Source organism: Octodon degus, unplaced genomic scaffold (assembly GCF_000260255.1).
Source record: "Octodon degus isolate 3935 unplaced genomic scaffold, OctDeg1.0 scaffold00188, whole genome shotgun sequence".
NCBI lineage: Eukaryota > Metazoa > Chordata > Mammalia > Rodentia > Octodontidae > Octodon > Octodon degus.
Genome location: NW_004524764.1, coordinates 4,926,232 through 4,943,797, shown reverse-complemented (window position 1 = coordinate 4,943,797; position 17,566 = coordinate 4,926,232). Strand labels below are relative to the sequence as shown.

General features: G+C 36.5%; 1 protein-coding gene across 1 annotated transcript in view; it reads left to right on the top strand.

Moving 5' to 3' along the window:
- Positions 1 to 17,566, top strand: part of Hmcn1 (hemicentin 1) — a 474,287-nt gene that overhangs the window by 270,718 nt on the left and 186,003 nt on the right. Inside the window, exons 18-26 of the mRNA XM_023704108.1 lie at positions 506 to 633; positions 2,148 to 2,292; positions 4,640 to 4,752; positions 6,993 to 7,152; positions 7,783 to 7,951; positions 11,504 to 11,631; positions 12,827 to 13,099; positions 14,935 to 15,030; positions 16,998 to 17,192. Coding sequence (XP_023559876.1) covers positions 506 to 633; positions 2,148 to 2,292; positions 4,640 to 4,752; positions 6,993 to 7,152; positions 7,783 to 7,951; positions 11,504 to 11,631; positions 12,827 to 13,099; positions 14,935 to 15,030; positions 16,998 to 17,192 — 1,407 coding nt within the window. The remainder of the gene's footprint in view (positions 1 to 505; positions 634 to 2,147; positions 2,293 to 4,639; positions 4,753 to 6,992; positions 7,153 to 7,782; positions 7,952 to 11,503; positions 11,632 to 12,826; positions 13,100 to 14,934; positions 15,031 to 16,997; positions 17,193 to 17,566) is intronic.

Sequence of the window (17,566 nt, the reverse complement as noted above, 5' to 3'; positions counted from 1 at the left end):
CTCAGTAAAATCTCTTAAGGATTTTGCTTTGAGTTAGTCTAAACTTATCACTGATTTCTAGGAAACAGCATATTTGTAGTCCCTCTTCACAGTTTCATCTCATAGAGTCCACCCCTGTCCTGTTGTTTACTTCAACTATTACAGCAGCCTTCATGTTTTAGCCATTCCTTCCAGCCTGTTCACAATACTCAGGTGACAAATGCTTTCATTCACTGTCCATTTGCCCACCAAGTGCACTGTGGGTATCTTGGCTTGACCTTTCTGACCTTCCAGGCTGTGTCCATTTCTTTCTTACTTTCTTTATTTCTTCATTATTACCTAATCTTTTGCCATCCTTAAACTTACCTTTTATCCCTTCATCCAAATTAGTACTCATTTTCATGAACAATTGTTGATCTTGAAAAGTTACTGGTATAACCAGTAGTTAGTTATCTTGGCCCATAAAATAGTTTGCCTTCCTTTTTGATGAATAAAGTTGAAAATTCCTGTGCTCTCTCTGATTCAGTTGCTCCTCTTATTGGAATCAGTCCTTCTGTGGCCAATGTTATTGAAGGACAACAGCTGACTCTGCCTTGTACTATTCTGGCTGGAAACCCCATCCCAGAACGTCGATGGACTAAAAATTCAGCCACAGTAAGAATATTTGAAAGTCATACATTTATACTGCTAATGTTATTGAATATGAAGTGATGTATTCTTTTCTTTTTTTTTTTTTTTGGCGGTACCAGGGATCAAACTGAGAACCTTGCACTTGCTAGGCAGGTGCTTACACTCCAGAAGTGATGTATTCTAGACACTGAAGTATAAAGTTAAAAAACATGGAAAATATATATTTTGAAAGTATACCAAACTGTTCTCTCTCATTTACATGTTTATCTCATTCATACTATTTTCTGATCAAAAATGGAGAAAGAGTAGTTTCATTTTAATAACTTTACATTAAATTCAATGTTACTAAACTCCCTTCAGAGTATGTAAACCCTGACATAGTATTATTTTTATAGTAATGAAATATTTCAAAATACGTATCTATCATATATATTTATTTTAGTATATAGTTTTTAATTATGAAATAATGTTGAAAACTTTTACAGTTCTATGAAATTTTGCAATAAACTTACAGTCTGTGTTTAGAACATTCTACCTCAGAGCCCTTCACCTTCCAGTTTCCAAAATACTGGGGCTCCCTTATTAAAGTCCTCAAGAGGTGAATGGACTCTATGTAAGAGGTTATAAATTATTTATATTTGTGTGAAAAACCTCAGGAAAAGTAGCATGGCCCACTTAAATTTAGCATATCTCAGAGCAATGATGAAACATTTAGAGCTTTCAACGATAACAAACAGCCCAATTTGCCTCCATGCCACAGGTTCGCCACCACCTATGGCACCCTTAGGGACAGAATGACCTTAGTTTAGCACCAACACATCTGCATTGTACACAAATGCTACAGCTTTAGAAGTGATCTTTCTGGGCTGGCAAGATAGCTCAGGGGTCTAAAGCATCTGCTTAGTTATGCTTATGCAGGGGACCTGGATTTGATTCCCTGCACCACACGCCATGCCTCAGGGGAGGGTAAGCCAGCCAAAAAGAGAAAAAAAAAAGAAGAAGAAGAAGAGATCCTTCTTAACTGAAGATATCACCCATCTCTCTGACACAATTCCTGTGTCACATATTTTCTTCTGATATTTTACTTTGTAAGTTCACAAGGATGGTTGGTGAGATTAAGTAACTTTCTCTCAGCTTGAATAAGCACCTATGTATCAAAATATAAATATAAAATGACTTTCTAGTGATAGTAAGTTCTTCTTGGAAAAGAACAATTTAAAATAAAAAAGTAAAATTTATGTCATGAATGATAAAGCAATTTACAGAAAGAAGAAGCAGATGCTTTGACTCTTTCATTTTTCAAGCATGCGCAAAACTCTCAGATAAATATTAGGCATAATTTTTGGAGCTATTGAGTATGATATGTAACTGACAGACTCTTGGTAACATTTTATGCCTATCACTTTTTTCTTAAGGGTGCTAAAATACATTGTTGTTTTACATTTAATAATGCAGTTGGGGAAAATAAAAGTAGATTTGATTTTGACACAAACAAATCATTACTTTGTAAATTAAGGGTGACATTTTATTCCTTTAAGCTGGTACAGAACCCTTACATAACTGTGCGCAGAGATGGGAGTCTCCATATTGAAAGAGTTCGGCTGCAGGATGGAGGCGAATATACTTGTGTGGCCACTAACGTTGCTGGAACCAGCAGCAAAAGAACCTCTGTGGTGGTGCACGGTAAGAGAGCCAGACCCAGCGAAACTCTTCCCAAAACTTGTTCAAAGCTGGGTTCCTGTGTTCCCACCATAAAGTTCTCTTCCTCCAATTATTAGAAGTACATTCTATCCAATTCTTATTTTTATATTTCTTGAACAGTACGTACATTGTTAGTTCTGTTTCCAGATTTTCATTTTCTAGGTACACAAAAAAGACATTTATGGGAGCCACCAGTGGAGTCTAGTCAAAGGCTTTTGTAAGTGGCTTCTTAATTGATAAAAGTGAATTCAGAATTCAGTTCTCAAAGCATTATGTTTAAAAAAATGCATTTTAATTTCAAGCAAGCTGAACTTACTGTACCATCCAAATTGCCTTTTTTTTTTTTTTTTTGATTTTGTGACAAGCACATCCTTGCTAATGACCCCTTTTTGTTTGAGTTAGGAATGACCTAAGCTTTCTTTTCTAAAGGTCACCTTCTATAATTCAATTTCTTGCATATTAAATAACTTAAAGGTCACTAATGAAATCCAGAGGCAATTCACTTGTGACGAGCAGTTACCTTATTTTACACCTTAATAAATAAGAGACTTCTATAATTTAAGAAAGTATTATAACTTTTTGTGTATTTCCTTTAAAAACTACAACATTGCTTTTATTTTTAAAATTGTAATGGTAAAAATAGCTTTTTGTACAGGCCTTCTCAGGGAAGGAAGCTGTACAGAGCACTTATTTTTAGCTGATTCATTTAGAACATGAATTGTAGAATTCATTAGTTTCCAGATTTTGTTTGATCTATTGAAAATTTCATCAAATGCAGACATGTTTTTTATGCCTATTCCTCTCGCATCTCTCTTTTACATTAATTAGCAATACCACTTTTTCCTTAATATGCCTCTTAACTTTCAAGAATTTTCATTAAAATTCAACTAACTCTGAATGAACGAACGAACGAACAAACGAACGAACGAACGAACGAATGAATGAATGAATGAATGAATGAGAATTGAGATGACAGTGAGTCTTTTGCCACAGCGACTTATGCAGATGGATAATCTGGGCAGAAAACACTCTTCCACACTCAGATGCCATCAGATTTCAAAACTGGCCTAAATTTGCCACTTTTCCTTATTATTGTCAAACTTAATACAGACCTTATTTATTTTTTTAATCTAGACTTTAGAAAATGGCTTATTTCATGTTATCACAAATTGACAGCCTATTTGAAAGCTGAAAACTCCATTAGAATTTTCAAAGTTAAATTTCTCACTGCAGTAAGTAGCCAATTCTTTAGGAAGGAATTATCTAAAGAACAAAGTCAGTGCAGCTGTAGGAAAATATGAACATGTTATATACCTAAATTAAGGCTTCTAAGGAATGTTTTGCGCTGGAGTCTCTGGTATCTCCCATCCTAGCAAACTTCTACTCCAGGCTACAATGACAGTTCTGGAAAAATCTTGATTTTAAGCAAGTGACATGGTGAGTGATTAAGCTCCAGGGAGCATTCCTGTCCCATCTTTCCAGGGGATGTAAAGGAAATGTCTGGAATAGATCACGCTTTCATTGTCTTCCTCGCACTGTTAGCAATGTTCACATATGGAAAGTTCTTTAATCAAAGTCATTATTTCGAGCACTCTCAGTATTGACTATTTCTGTGTATGAGTCTGTTCTGATTGACTGCAATGAGCACAGACGGGAGTGATTAACATTCTTCCTGCTTTTCCTGCTTCAGCCATACTCACATAATGTTAATTTGCTTTCTAAAGTCAGAAATAAATTAATCTTGCTGGAAAATATTGACGTACAATTCTGTACTTTAGAATCTTAAATGTCAACTGTAACTCTTTCAAGTTTCACTGTTGAATTTTTTTTTAATGGAAACGAATCATTTTTTCCTTTAAACATGGCAACTCACTAAGTGATTCTTCCATATAAACAGATATACAGTGGTTATCTAGTCCATTTCTCTGGTAATAGGCTTATGTCAGCTTGTCCCAGCTTAATAGGTAGAGGACAGGGACAATGATAAAAGGTAGACATGGAATGCGTATCTGTGAGGCTGTAATCTGCCTTGGATTTCCAGGACAAAATATTCCTTAGTCCTTTCATTTTTTAAAGAAAACCTCCCCATACTACACATTGGCCACTACCTGATTTCTGTTTTTTTTTTTCCTGATTTCTATTAAATTTGTTCAGATCATTACTATTTTTATTTTTAATTTTTTGTTTACTTTGCATCTCTATCAGAACATGTCAAATCATTGCTTGGTTTTACAAAAGTTGAATTCACACTGAAAATATTCAAATTTAAGCATGTGATACTAGATGGAAGAGCCCGTGCTCAGCTTCTGAATCCCGCTTTCCTCTTCAGTTCTGCCAACCATTCAGCATGGGCAGCAGATACTCAGCACAATCGAAGGCATCCCAATAACATTACCTTGCAAAGCCAGTGGAATCCCCAAGCCGTCTATTGTCTGGACCAAGGTAAATGAAATACCCAGTGATGCTCCTTAGAAAGCAGAGTTTATTAGGAAAGTGAGCCCTGGAGGCTGGAGCCCAAGAACAGGGAGGTGAGGCCCAGAAGGACAGGAAGCTAAGAATGTGCCACAGTAAGCTAGCTTCTCTGTACCTGGCCTGATAAACTTCCACATGCTAGGGGCTCTCTGATAAGCCATGTAGATAGATCCATCTCAGAAGGATCCCTCTCGTGAACAGGAAGTGAGGCATGTACAATGGACAGGAAGCCCCAGAGGAGGCAACATCTTTGTATTTCCTGGATAACTGCACAGCCTACCAGACCTTCTGGGGCTCTGATAAAGCCCTTTGACAAAAAGACACAGACTTGCTATGACCAGGGCACAGTACATGGAGCTGCCCACCAGAGCTGCACTGGAATCAGGGGGCTGAAGGTGTGTGAGGAGGGAGAGAAGAAGACCTACCATACCATGCACAGTCCTTGGAACAGCTCTTGGTACAAATCTGTTGCTTATGAGATCTAAACTGAGAGGCAACAGTGGTAAAAGCTTTTATGGTTCCATCCTTGTGACACAACTGTATGGATTTTCCTTTTAACCAGTTCCCACAGTACAGCCACAAGTCCCATATATGCCTAAAAGTTATGGGGCTCATATTCAAACTCATTTATTCACTTGAATTCTTCTAATGAAGAGAAACGTACTTCCTGAAGTAGTTCTTTTCATCTTTGAATTATCACAAAGATATACAGCTAATATAAAATAATGACACAAAAATAATGAAATGTGGCATTCATATGGCTGGTCCTTTTCTGTACTATCTACATGTATGTATCTTAAAACAAAAACCTCTAAAATACACAGAAGTTGGAGCTACCATACATAGATAAATAAAAAGTTTAACATTTGTACATTCCGGACAAAAAAATAAGATGGTAAAGTTGGTCTCCAAACTGCATAGTGTCTGACATAAGCAGATTAGTGCCTTTTAAGGAAAATGAAAACATAATGTTTGCCCCAGCCTACTTTTGTGCTGTGGCCGAAGAAGTTGAGGATTTGGGCTTCACACCCTGACTCATGGGTCTCCAAACCCAGCTCTATGGTTTTGTGGTCCTGGTTAAGCTACTGTACCCTTCAGTCCTGGTGCTTTTGTAGTGTGAACTGCAGTGGAGGGGGTGTGACAGCTCCTACCCTTAAGATTGTTTGAAGCTAATTCAATGATGTAAAGTGCTGAACAGAGCCTGGTCGAGGCTAAGCACGCCCAGTGGCGTCCGTTGCAACTACTATCATTCCAACCCTTCTTCAGAACCCCAAGGATAAAGGAAAAGTGACTTGGTAAGGATAGATACCACTTTTAAAAATTTATTTAAATTTAATGTATTTTAAAAATAATTTTATTGAGAAAGAAGTAGCAATGAGACAGTTTCAAAACAGGCTAGTAGGACAGTTACAATAATTAATACATTGCATACTGTTGTCTTTGTAGTAGTTATTCATAGTACAAGATGCTGACAGGATATTTTGTCTAAATACTATTTGTTCAAAACTGTCTTCTCATTGAACTAAGAGAAAGTAACTGTATATTTATGCTATTTTGTATATAGCAATATATTTTTTCTGCAAAATGGTCCTTCATTTATATCCCTCTTTTTGTTTATTTTTGTCAGAGATGGGTATTCCATTGCCATTCATATATTGTAGATGCATGAATTCAGCAAAGTAATCCCATATAGTCCAAAAGTCTATGAGAGTAGTGGGTTATCCGCATGACTGGCAATGTCAGAAGTTGTTGACTTGAGACTTCTACAGCTGAGCATATTAACATGGCTTTAGTTTTTATACCTCATTTTTATACTTTTCTGCTGGATAGTTAAGACCAAGATAAAGCAAGACCTATATAGCAAAAAATGCAATCTTTGTATTTGGCAAGGTCAGTCAGATCTCCTCAGGACTTACCCTGAAACCCTATATAGCATTTTGTAGATCTTTTGTCATTGTCAGCCATGTGGATGAGTCAGGGCCATTGCTTGACCAGTTTGCTCTCCGTGAAAGCCTGAGAGAATGTTTCCTATTTAGGAGAGATACCATTTTGAGTTTTTTGCTTGCCTGGTTTTTATACAGATGACTCTTACTTAGCATTTTTTTTTAAATCTAGCTGTCTCCCTTGGAGATGTTTTTCTTTTTTCCTCTTCTACACATGAAGTTGCTCCTATCGTCATTTTAAAACCGCCTGTCCTATTGTGTTTGTAGAAAGGAGAGCTGATTCCCACCAGCAGTGCTAAGTTTTTGGCAGGTGCTGATGGCAGTCTCTATGTGGTATCACCTGGAGGCGAGGAGAATGGAGAATATGTCTGCACAGCCACCAACGCCGCAGGCTACGCCAAGAGGAAAGTGCAGCTGACTGTCTATGGTGGGAATCCTGGACAACATTCTCCTCTGCTTCTGCTTCTCTGTGCAGGGCTCCCGGCTCTTTCCCAAGTACTGTTACCAGACAGCTGAACCCCCACAGTGAATCACTCCCCCAATTTCATATTTGTACCAAAAAAAATTTTTTTCTACTGCCAACTAAAATTGCCTCTCCTTAGATTCCCATTTTCAGAAAAGTAATTATATAGCCTTCTGGAAAAATTTTATGGTGTTTTCCCAAGAAGTATGTTTATGACATCTAACACCAGTTAGTTAGCAGCAGAGCTTGGTGAAAGCTCTTTGAACAGTTTAGCCTCCCCTGTATCTGCGTTGTATTCTGCCTGGAGCAGGGAGTCACTGTCGCCAATGGTGGCTGTGAAAGGACATTTCTGCAGACCTCTTCCAGTGTGCTGGGAAGAAGTGCTGTGAAGAGAAATATGTCCTCATTTCCCTCTTAGCTTTCACCATAAAATTATTAGTGGAAAATTTTAGATATGTCTTGAAACTTGGGGAGAAATACATCTTCTTAGGAGTTCCCGAAGAACCGTAGTAGTCTGCATTTTAATGTAAGTTGAACTGTGCTTTGCTTTCACTGCGCTGTTTCTCTTTGACAATGTGTGTTTATTTTATTTAGTAAGGCCCAGAGTGTTTGGAGAGTACCAAGGCCTGTCCCAAGATAAGCCCGTGGAGATCTCAGTGCTGGCAGGGGAAGAGGTGACCCTTCCCTGTGAAGTGCACAGCTTACCCCCACCTGTAATCACCTGGGCCAAAGAAACCCAACTCATCTCGCCATTCTCTCCGAGGTAGGAGACCTGGGATGAATCGCCATACATGGAAATGTTAACCTTTGGGGACAGGTTGCTTGTGCCTGTTTAGATTATCTATCAAATGTCTAAAACCTCACTTATATATTTAAGATAATTTGTATGTACATCTGAGCCTACGAAAGATATATATGCTTTCTAAGTCATTCTTTTATGTCAGAAATGCTAAGACACGGTTTTGCCACAATTTCCCACTGGTACATTTTACAAGGTGGTTATTAAAATGGACCAGATTTGTCAGTAGATTCTTGTTAGCTCAGTCTGTGTAGCTCAGAGCTGTTAATCCCTTAGGAGCAATAGAACATAATAGTCACTATAATATCTGGGACTTTGCTTTCATTAAATGGTTTTGTGAGTCTTCTTGATTAAACCCTTATGTGAATAAAAGCCCACCAAGATGATATATTTGAAAGAATAAGTGAAGTGCAAAAAACAAAACAAATAAAAAGTCAGAGCTTTAAGAATACAACCTTTGTCTCTCAAGGTATGAGTATAAGCTTTTTTGTGAACTACTCAAAGCTTACCCAAAACCTATAGCAGTTTTTTCAAGGAGTCTCTATTAACCTTACAGTGAGTGTGATAAAATATATGGTAAATATGTGAATAAAATTTATTACAATAAAAGACACATTGCCATTAATCCCCCTGAAAGTATTCCCCCAGCTTCAAACACACGTACCTATTCCATTGCTTTCTGGAGCTGTTTTGCAAGTCCTCTGGTGTGAGGGTTTTTATGAGGTGTGATGGCCATCCTGGTAGCCACCGTCTGGTGCCAGCCAAAGGAAAGACGGGGACTCGTAAAGACACTAAGATGCATCGTCTACCACCCTGCCCGCCAGAGCTGGCAACATGTGACTCCTGGCTCTTCCTCATAGTAAAAATGATACTAAATCCCAAACATTTTCAATCAACTCAGGATATCAGCATGAGAGTGAAATTAAAGATGTAGAAATTAAATTATAGAAATGCTTCAGGAAGTGACAAGAGCAGTGGTATAAGTGTGTTTGAAGTAGCAGGGTATGATGGGATGAGAATTCATAGCAAGGGGACTATTACTATAGTACATGGTTTGAAAATATGTACCTTTACCATATTTTTAATCACACCATGTATACTCTGTCGTATCATGAAGACAAGGCTTACATGAGGGGTTTATATATGATAGTGTATTTTTACACTCTGTCTCTAGTTCTAAATTTCTAATACAATGCAACATCAAGGCAAATGTAGAGGTGGACTAAGAATAGTTATCACTATCATTTCTTAGACTCACTGATATAAAATTATAAATGTATGAAGTCATATTAGTGGGCCTCACTACCACTTGTTAGGAAAAAGACAAGAATTGCTTTGCATAATTTTACTTCTTTCTTTCTTCCTTTTTTTTTTTTTTTTTTTTTTTTTTGCGGAAACGGGGATTGAACTCAGGCCCTCCGCTTGCCAGGGAAGCACTTACTCTTCTGAGCCATCTCCCTAAAACTTAGTTTAGTATACTTTAATTTATTTATTTATGTTTTGGTGGTAGCAGAGATTGAACTCAGGACCTTGTGCTTGCCAGGTAAGCACTTATTCCACTGACCTTTCTCCCCAGTCTCTCTCTCCCTTTTTCTCTGTCTCTCTGTCTCTGTCTCTCTCTAAAAATTTATTTGATAAAAGGTCTCACTTCACATTTGGGACTTGTAGTTATCCACCTCTCTTAGCCTCCCCAGCACTGGGATTACAGGCGTGTGCTACCACACCTGGTTTTTGTGGCCAGTACCACATGCGTGGGGTTCTGGAGCCTGCTTAGCATGCGGTACTGGGGATCAAACCCAGGTACTTGTACTTGCCCTGCAGGCACATAGACCACTGAGCTATCTCCCCAGCCCCAATTTGACTTTTTATTTATAAAATGATTTTAATTAAAGATTTTTTTAGTAAGAAATACAATATTGCAGTAAAATTAAAGTTCTATTTTTCCCTTTCCCAATCAGAATTTCCTTTTTTTCTCTTCCTGAAGCAAATATAACCCCAAACTTGATGCGCACCTTACTTTACTTACCTAGCACAAAACTATTCTTGAGTTTTAATGTTGTTTGTGTGCCTGCTTTCATTTAGTCATTGTAACATATAATAATAATAATAATTTATTATTATTATTATTGTACTGCCTATTTTCTAACATCAACATTGTCCAATATTTTGCATAGATATAAATTCAGTTTATTCATTTTAACTGAGTATATGCAAAATATACATTTTATTTATGTTTCCTTATTTATGAATGCTATGATTTTTATTTTTACAAATAAATGCTTTACTGAATATTTTATATCCATGTACACAGTGTGAATTTATTGTGTATGTATGTTATATTATAATATCTGATCAGAGCAGCTTCCCATTTCCAGCATGGTAGACACTGCTAAGTACTCTTTAGGTCGAATGTAGTGGTACGTGCCCAGAATCTCAGCACTTAGGAGGCTGAGGCAGGAGGATTACTGCAAGTTTGAGGCCAGCCTGGACTACATAGTGAGACCCTATCTCACAACAAAACAAAGCATGCATTGCATTGTTCTTCAAAGGGGCAGTGTTTCCCTCTCACCAACTACATATACGTGTATCAATTTTCATTTTCTAGTGAATGTAGGGCAGTGATTAAATATTTCTAAGTAGTCAGTGGTTATGAAATGGCTTGTTGTCACTGTTTCAATATTCATGTGACTGGCTTGAAGTGAACAGGAACACATATACCTGGCTGTCCTTTGTGTTATCGAGGACCTGCCTCTTGAAATAGGCTATGCAGTTTTCTGGCTTCTTTTTCATATTGAATGTAGAAATGTGATGTTTGTTCTTGATAGCAAGCTCTTGTCTGTTTTAAAGTCCTGAGTTTAATCTCTGGTACCAAAAAGAAAAAAAGAAATCTTGATAGTAGGTAGAGTTATCTAGCTTCTGTTTCCTCCCCATTGTAGTTTAACATAACTTAATGAAATAACATTTTTATATATAGGTCTGGTTCATGCACTGTTATTATTTGATTGGAGGAAGATGTTCAATCTATTTTTGAAAACATTTGTATTTTTGTCTACCTTTATTTTAATACATTAAATATTTATGAATATAGTACAATTTCCAAATTTTCTAAGGTATATATCCATTAACTTTGTTTAGCTGTAACTTATTAAAGCAAGAAGAAGTTCAATTATTTAATGATTTTAGACTATCAGGATAGATTGAAAGCTTAAAAGAAAACTGGTTTTCAGGGAGTCTGAGACAGGAGGATCACTATGAGTCCAAGCTGCATAGTGAGACCCTGTACCAAATAAATAAAAAACAAATAAAAGATTTCAAAAAAAAAAAAAGAAAAGAAAACTAGTTTTGTGTTTTCAAGAACATCACGCAAAATACACAAATAGTCATGAAAATTTCTCACTTTTGTGGTATGTAGATATTCATTACAGGTTTTGCATTGTTGTAACTCTGCACCGATGCGCAGTTGCATAGGGATATTTAAATTCTCATGTTCTATGGTCTGATATGTTTGCCTTTTAGACACATGTTCCTCCCTTCTGGTTCAATGAAAATCACTGAAGCCCGACTTTCAGATAGTGGGATGTATCTTTGTGTTGCCACAAATATTGCTGGAAATGTGACGCAGTCTGTAAAATTAAGCGTCCATGGTAAGTTTTGAAGTGAATGCATTTTTCCCTTCTTTAAATAAACTATCCTAAATTTTAGGATTTTTATCTTTGTAGATGTCTTCTCTCACTTAGCATTTTTGTTACTGATATGCAGTAGAAAACTGTGCTTACACTGGTAGAAGATAACTAGATTTTCAAGGAAAAATTTCAGCATCTCAAAAAAAAAAAAAAAAAAAAACTACTTCCTAGGATTCCTTGACTACTTGACAACTTTCTAGGAGGTGTATTTTATTACTCCACCCTATTACAGTCCATCCAAGTAACTTCTCATTCATGTAGCACTTTGATTACATACCCTGTGCCAGGCATGGTGGTAGATGTTCAAATATCAGAAATAATACTTGAAATTGTCTCAGAAACTACTGACCTGAATTTACTCTAAGATCAGTCTCTATATTAATGACCAAGTAGCCATGGGTTTTGACATCAGGTTAAGAATTTTGTCACTTAAGAGCTCTAGAATATGAAGCATATTAGCCAACCTTTCTTATAATTATTTTTGTTATTCTTAAAATAATAGCAATAACATTATCAAACTTAGAAGGTTGTTGCGAGTGATGAGTTTTAGTAAGTGTTCATTGGTGGTTGGATTAAAGAAAAAGGAAAAAATGAATGGGTCTTTGGGAGGATATATGATGTATAAATTCTAATCATATCCTCATAGTTCAACATTATTCTACAGTTCACAGTGGTATATATATGGAAAACATGAATATTTTTCCAGTTTTGATTAAAAAACACATTTAAATTTCTAAAGCAATAGAAGTAAGGGGAAATAATAAATGTTCTGTGTAATTCTCTCCCAAATTAGCAAAAGCTTTGAGTCTTCTTTCTTATTGTTTAATTCTTTCACAAAACAGTGCTATAGGAAAAAGAAAACATGTAGAAAAATACTTTTTGTTTTATTCTCTTATGTTATAGAAAAATGCCTATGTTGCCTTTTAAGATGGTTTTAATAGTTTAAATCATTTATAAGCTAAAGAAATCCTAGCATTTTAAAGTACTTGATAACTTCAAGTTTGGTTTCAATCCGTAGTACTGCAAATAAATAAATAAATAAATAAATAAAGTGAAAATCCGTAGTACTGCAAATAAATAAATAAATAAATAAATAGAGTGAAAGAACAAAGGATCTCAAAGAAATTGGATTACTAATGCTTATTGTTGTTTCTAGTTTCTCCAAAGATACAGCATGGCCCTAAGCACGTGAAAGTCCAAGTTGGTCACCGAGTGGATATTCCCTGTAATGCTCAAGGGTCACCTCTTCCTGTGGTCACCTGGTTTAAAGAGGGCCAGACCATACTGATCGATGGAGTGCAGCACATTAGTGATCCAGATGGGACTTTAAGCATCAACCAAGCCATGCTGTCAGATGCTGGCATATATACATGCGTTGCTACTAATATAGCAGGCAGTGATGAAACGGAGATAATGCTCCATGTTCAAGGTGATGTTTGTTTTGACACAGGAAAAAAATGTACATGGTGGGGAGGAAGTAGAGAAAAACTGGTGAAGTCTATATAGGACCTATGATTTTAGGTCATCTTAGATCACTTTAGAAAGATTCTTTGGGACTTTTAACTTTGAAAGGAGAATAGTTCTAGAAGGAAATCAGACCATACTATTACCAAACTTGCAAGCATTTTTCATGGCCATTGCAGCTTTCAAACTCCCCAGGGTGAGGACCACGAGACTGTAAGAAGGGGAGGAAATGACAAGATAAAGAAAGGTGGTGTCAGGTGGAGCCCTCTCTCTAGATGGGAGGAAAGGAACTACCCAACCACTGCAGCATGTTTATTTATATATTCACATGTTGATGTCACATAATACCCCGTTGCCTAGCAACTTGCCCGCATGGTAGCCTAAGGACTTAGTGTTCTCTGGATTGGAGCAGCATATCCACAGAGCTTTGTTCTCAGGAGGGCCTTGCTCCAGCCCTGTGTGTGATCATCTCCAGCTTCAACCACTCCCTATGTGCATTTCACTTTTGAAATGAAGTTGTGAATGACGTATGCAATGGAAACTTCCCTACATAATGCCCCTCACACTACTTCTGATTTGAGAGAAATAGAGTACAGCTTCACCTCATAATGATAGGATGCACTCAAAATTTATTCTTAGCAAGTGAGGTCTACAGCTCGCTACTGACATCAGCCATATTTGGGGTCTTAAAGGACAAAATATATACCTTTAAGCAGCAAATATTTATTGAGCTCCTGTAAGTGTTCCAATATGTGGCAGGAAGGAGTAAGAAAGTAATAACAAAGGCAAACCCTTGTTTTCATGACCTGTCATTGTCTGAGTAGGCAGACAACCAGAAAGTGAAGAAAAAAGACAAATAGATGAGTACAGTCTAGAAAATTTAAATGGGGTGCTATCTGCAGAAGTTGATTCTTTAGGTTGGGTCGTCAGAGGGCTGCTTTGAAAAGGTAATATTTAGAGAGCATTTCATAGATTGGAAGGAATCAGATGTGAGGGAACCAGTGGGAAAGAGCATTCCTCTCCAAGCCAGTATGAGTACAAAGACAAGAAGAAAAAATACGCAGGTGCAATATTGGTGCTGTCCTTAGTACCACACACACCACAATTTTTTTTGTTTATTTAATGCGTGGCTACAACATGAATGGAGAGTTTGTCTAGTTCATTGATCCATTCAACAAATCTTATTAAGCATTTGTGTTTATAATCAAGGCAAGAAAATTGGCATCTATATAATAATCTTCTAATAACTATAAACAATGACTTGGGTTTCAAAGAGAATATTATGCAGGCTGGGTTGAGCATCATTCCAAAGGAAAGTATGTTTGATAGTACAAGTGCAATAAGAAAGCTACTGATACAAGTTTGGTGAAAAAAAAAAGTCCAGGTTTGAGACAAGCAGAGGTTGTAAGGATAGAGAATAAGATGCAGATATATATATATCTGCATCCAATCACAGGATATCATATAAAAATATATGATATCCTGTGATTGGATGGGTATGTCGGTCAGGACTAAAAGAAAAAAATAGGAATGAGGGTACTATGATGCTTTAATTGAAGAAATAAGAGAATCAGAATGGAACATAAGAAACCTAAAGTAATGAATTTTGTTTGGGAAATTTTGATATTTAAGCCCTTGGGTCACATGTATGTAGAAAGATCACACTGCTCTTAATATGAGTCATATATAAAGAAGAATCAGGAGGAATAATAATTCACTAGTCCAAGTGGTTGATGATGCCATAAGAGACTTGAAATTGTCCAAGGAAAGCTTTTGATAGTGCATTTATTTTTCTAATAGAACCACCTACAATGGAAGATCTTGAACCACCTTTTAACACTCCATTTCAAGAACGAGTGGCCAATCAGCGCGTTGTATTTCCATGTCCCACTAAAGGTGTGTAATACTCAAGAGTTATAGGTATGGATATAATATTGTTTCAGAATTTTGTATTACAAAAACACCATCTTTATAAAATTTCACTTGTCAATTTTTGTTATAATGTTTGAGCATAATAGAACCTCTCTCCTTTCAAACAACAGTTTATTGAATAGGTATTTTTCCTTCCCAGGTATTTTATTTACTTCAATGGGGAAATCCTCTGTTCTTTCAAACCTGCCTCATCTAATATGTTTTGCAGATAGTTCATGTTCTTCTTATTACTTTTTATTTTACTCTTGTTTTGGGGAAGATTTCTCCTCAAACTGTGACAGATAGAGGTATTCAAAATATTCTACGTTTATCTCAGTTAGGTAGAGATATAAATTAAAGATTATCCCTGTTGGTTCAGGACATTCTTCCAAAATTTTTGTTGCTATTTCTTCTCTCAACTTGTAGTTCTAGGGCTATGTTATAACTTTTTTCTTGGAAATTTTTGGACTATCTGTCCCACCATGCTTCCTGGCAGGAGAATGATACTGTTACTTTTCAGAAGAGTATAAAAGAAGTTCCACAACTATCACCTATCCTCTGGGTGCCATGTGTATGACCATCCTCTTATTCACTTGAGCATTCATCTGCAGTAGTTCAAATGGAATTTGTAGCATCTCTAGAAAAGTTCAAATACTGTTCTTTCCTTAATTCCTGGAGGGCTCTCAGTGGCCAGTACCATTCCTACTCCCTCACATTCCTGTTTTTGGAGTTGTTTCTCTGGGGACAACCAATCCTGGGGTCTACATTTCTTCAGTAAACTTTTACATCCAATAGTAGCTGTCACCAGAATTTACTCCAACACCTTTAAAGAAAGACAATGTACTGCACTTTTCAGATTCTAAGAATTATCAATAACTCAGAGTCGTTGAGAATGCACAATGAAAGTTCTGGAAAGGAAAGCTTCTTTAGGAAGATGTAAGCCCAGGTGGCTACTGAAGGTCCTCTCTGTTCTGAGACCCTGCCCCAGAACTGTTGCTTCTTGTTCTCTATGGATCTTTCCCCCTTTTCCATTCAAGCTTGTCTTTACTTCCCTTTGCACTTGGAAAAGCCATCTTGTTCTAGTTCTTGATTTTCACCTGAAATATATTGCAAGTTCATTTAAACAAGGCTAGTTATTTTTGCTGTGAATTTTATCTTGATCATGGCTTATTCTATTGTCTTTAAAGATAAGTGCTACTTCTTTCTTTTATTTTCTTTCTTATTTATTAACTCAACAAATATTACTTAAGAGGTCTACTGAATCCTTCAAGGAATGACGAGGATGAAGAAAATGATTATAGCCTTTGTTTCCTTTAAAACTTGTACGGATAACTAGAATCCATCTGTTTCACTATATTTTCTTCATTAGCCAGTAATTTACTATGAGCATAAAGAAGTTAGTCTTTTGCTTTACTTTCCTCATAAATATGACTTTCCTACTCATTTTTATAAGACCTTAACTCAGTGTGAATTTAGCCCAATGACATGTTCTAGGTGTTGCTACCATACTTTTCTATTCATCCTGGATTATATGTCCTTCTCTTATATTTTTAAATCTTATAATAGGATTCTTAATACTGTCTTATGGATTTCACTGTCAAACTTTCCCCGTATCTAATAATTTGAGTGGTACAGTTTTCTTAACCTACTATTCATTGTGGTTTCACCAAGACAATGTTTTTCTTATGATCATCCAAGTGTTTTGATAAAAATAGCTTCATTAAAATTTATACTAGAAACCATCTGTCTTAAGACAGATGAGGCATTAATTAATAGCATTAATTGCAATAATCATTTCAAGTTTCCATGTCAGATGAAATAATTCAAAAGTAGCATAGACCTTTGTTAGGATACAAATTTTATCCCTAAAAAGGATCATTTGTCCTTCATGTATTGGATATTTAAAAAATAATTGTAAACTTTGTTTTAAGAAAGCTTTAATTTTCCTTTAGGTATTCCTAAACCAACCATCAAGTGGTTGCGCAATGGTAGAGAATTAACAGGCAGAGAGCCCGGCATTTCTATCTTAGAAGATGATGCACTGTTAGTCTTAGCTTCTGTCACACCACATGACAATGGGGAGTACATCTGTGTGGCAGTCAACGAGGCTGGGACTACAGAAAGAAAATACAACCTCGAAGTCCACGGTAAACTCTCACACAGTGCTAAAAGCATAACTGAGTATGTGCAGTCTCAATTCTTACGTATTTAAATGATGTCCTCAAAGTAGTATTATTCAACATTAACATGAATAGAGGTATTTAACAGAAAACAAATGGTCTGGTTGCATTCATTTATTTGATTTAAAATTTCATGTAGGGGCCGGGGAGATGGCTCAGCGGAATAAACGCTTCCCTGGCAAGCGCAAGGGCCTGAGTTCAATCCCCGGTTCTGCCTAAATAAATAAATAAATAAAATTTCATGTAGTGTTTTATTGTGACCTAATATCTTTTGAACTTCGAGTGATAGGAAAAGATACACAGTGATAAGCTCCTGTGTGATGAGCCGTCTGGTTATGCTG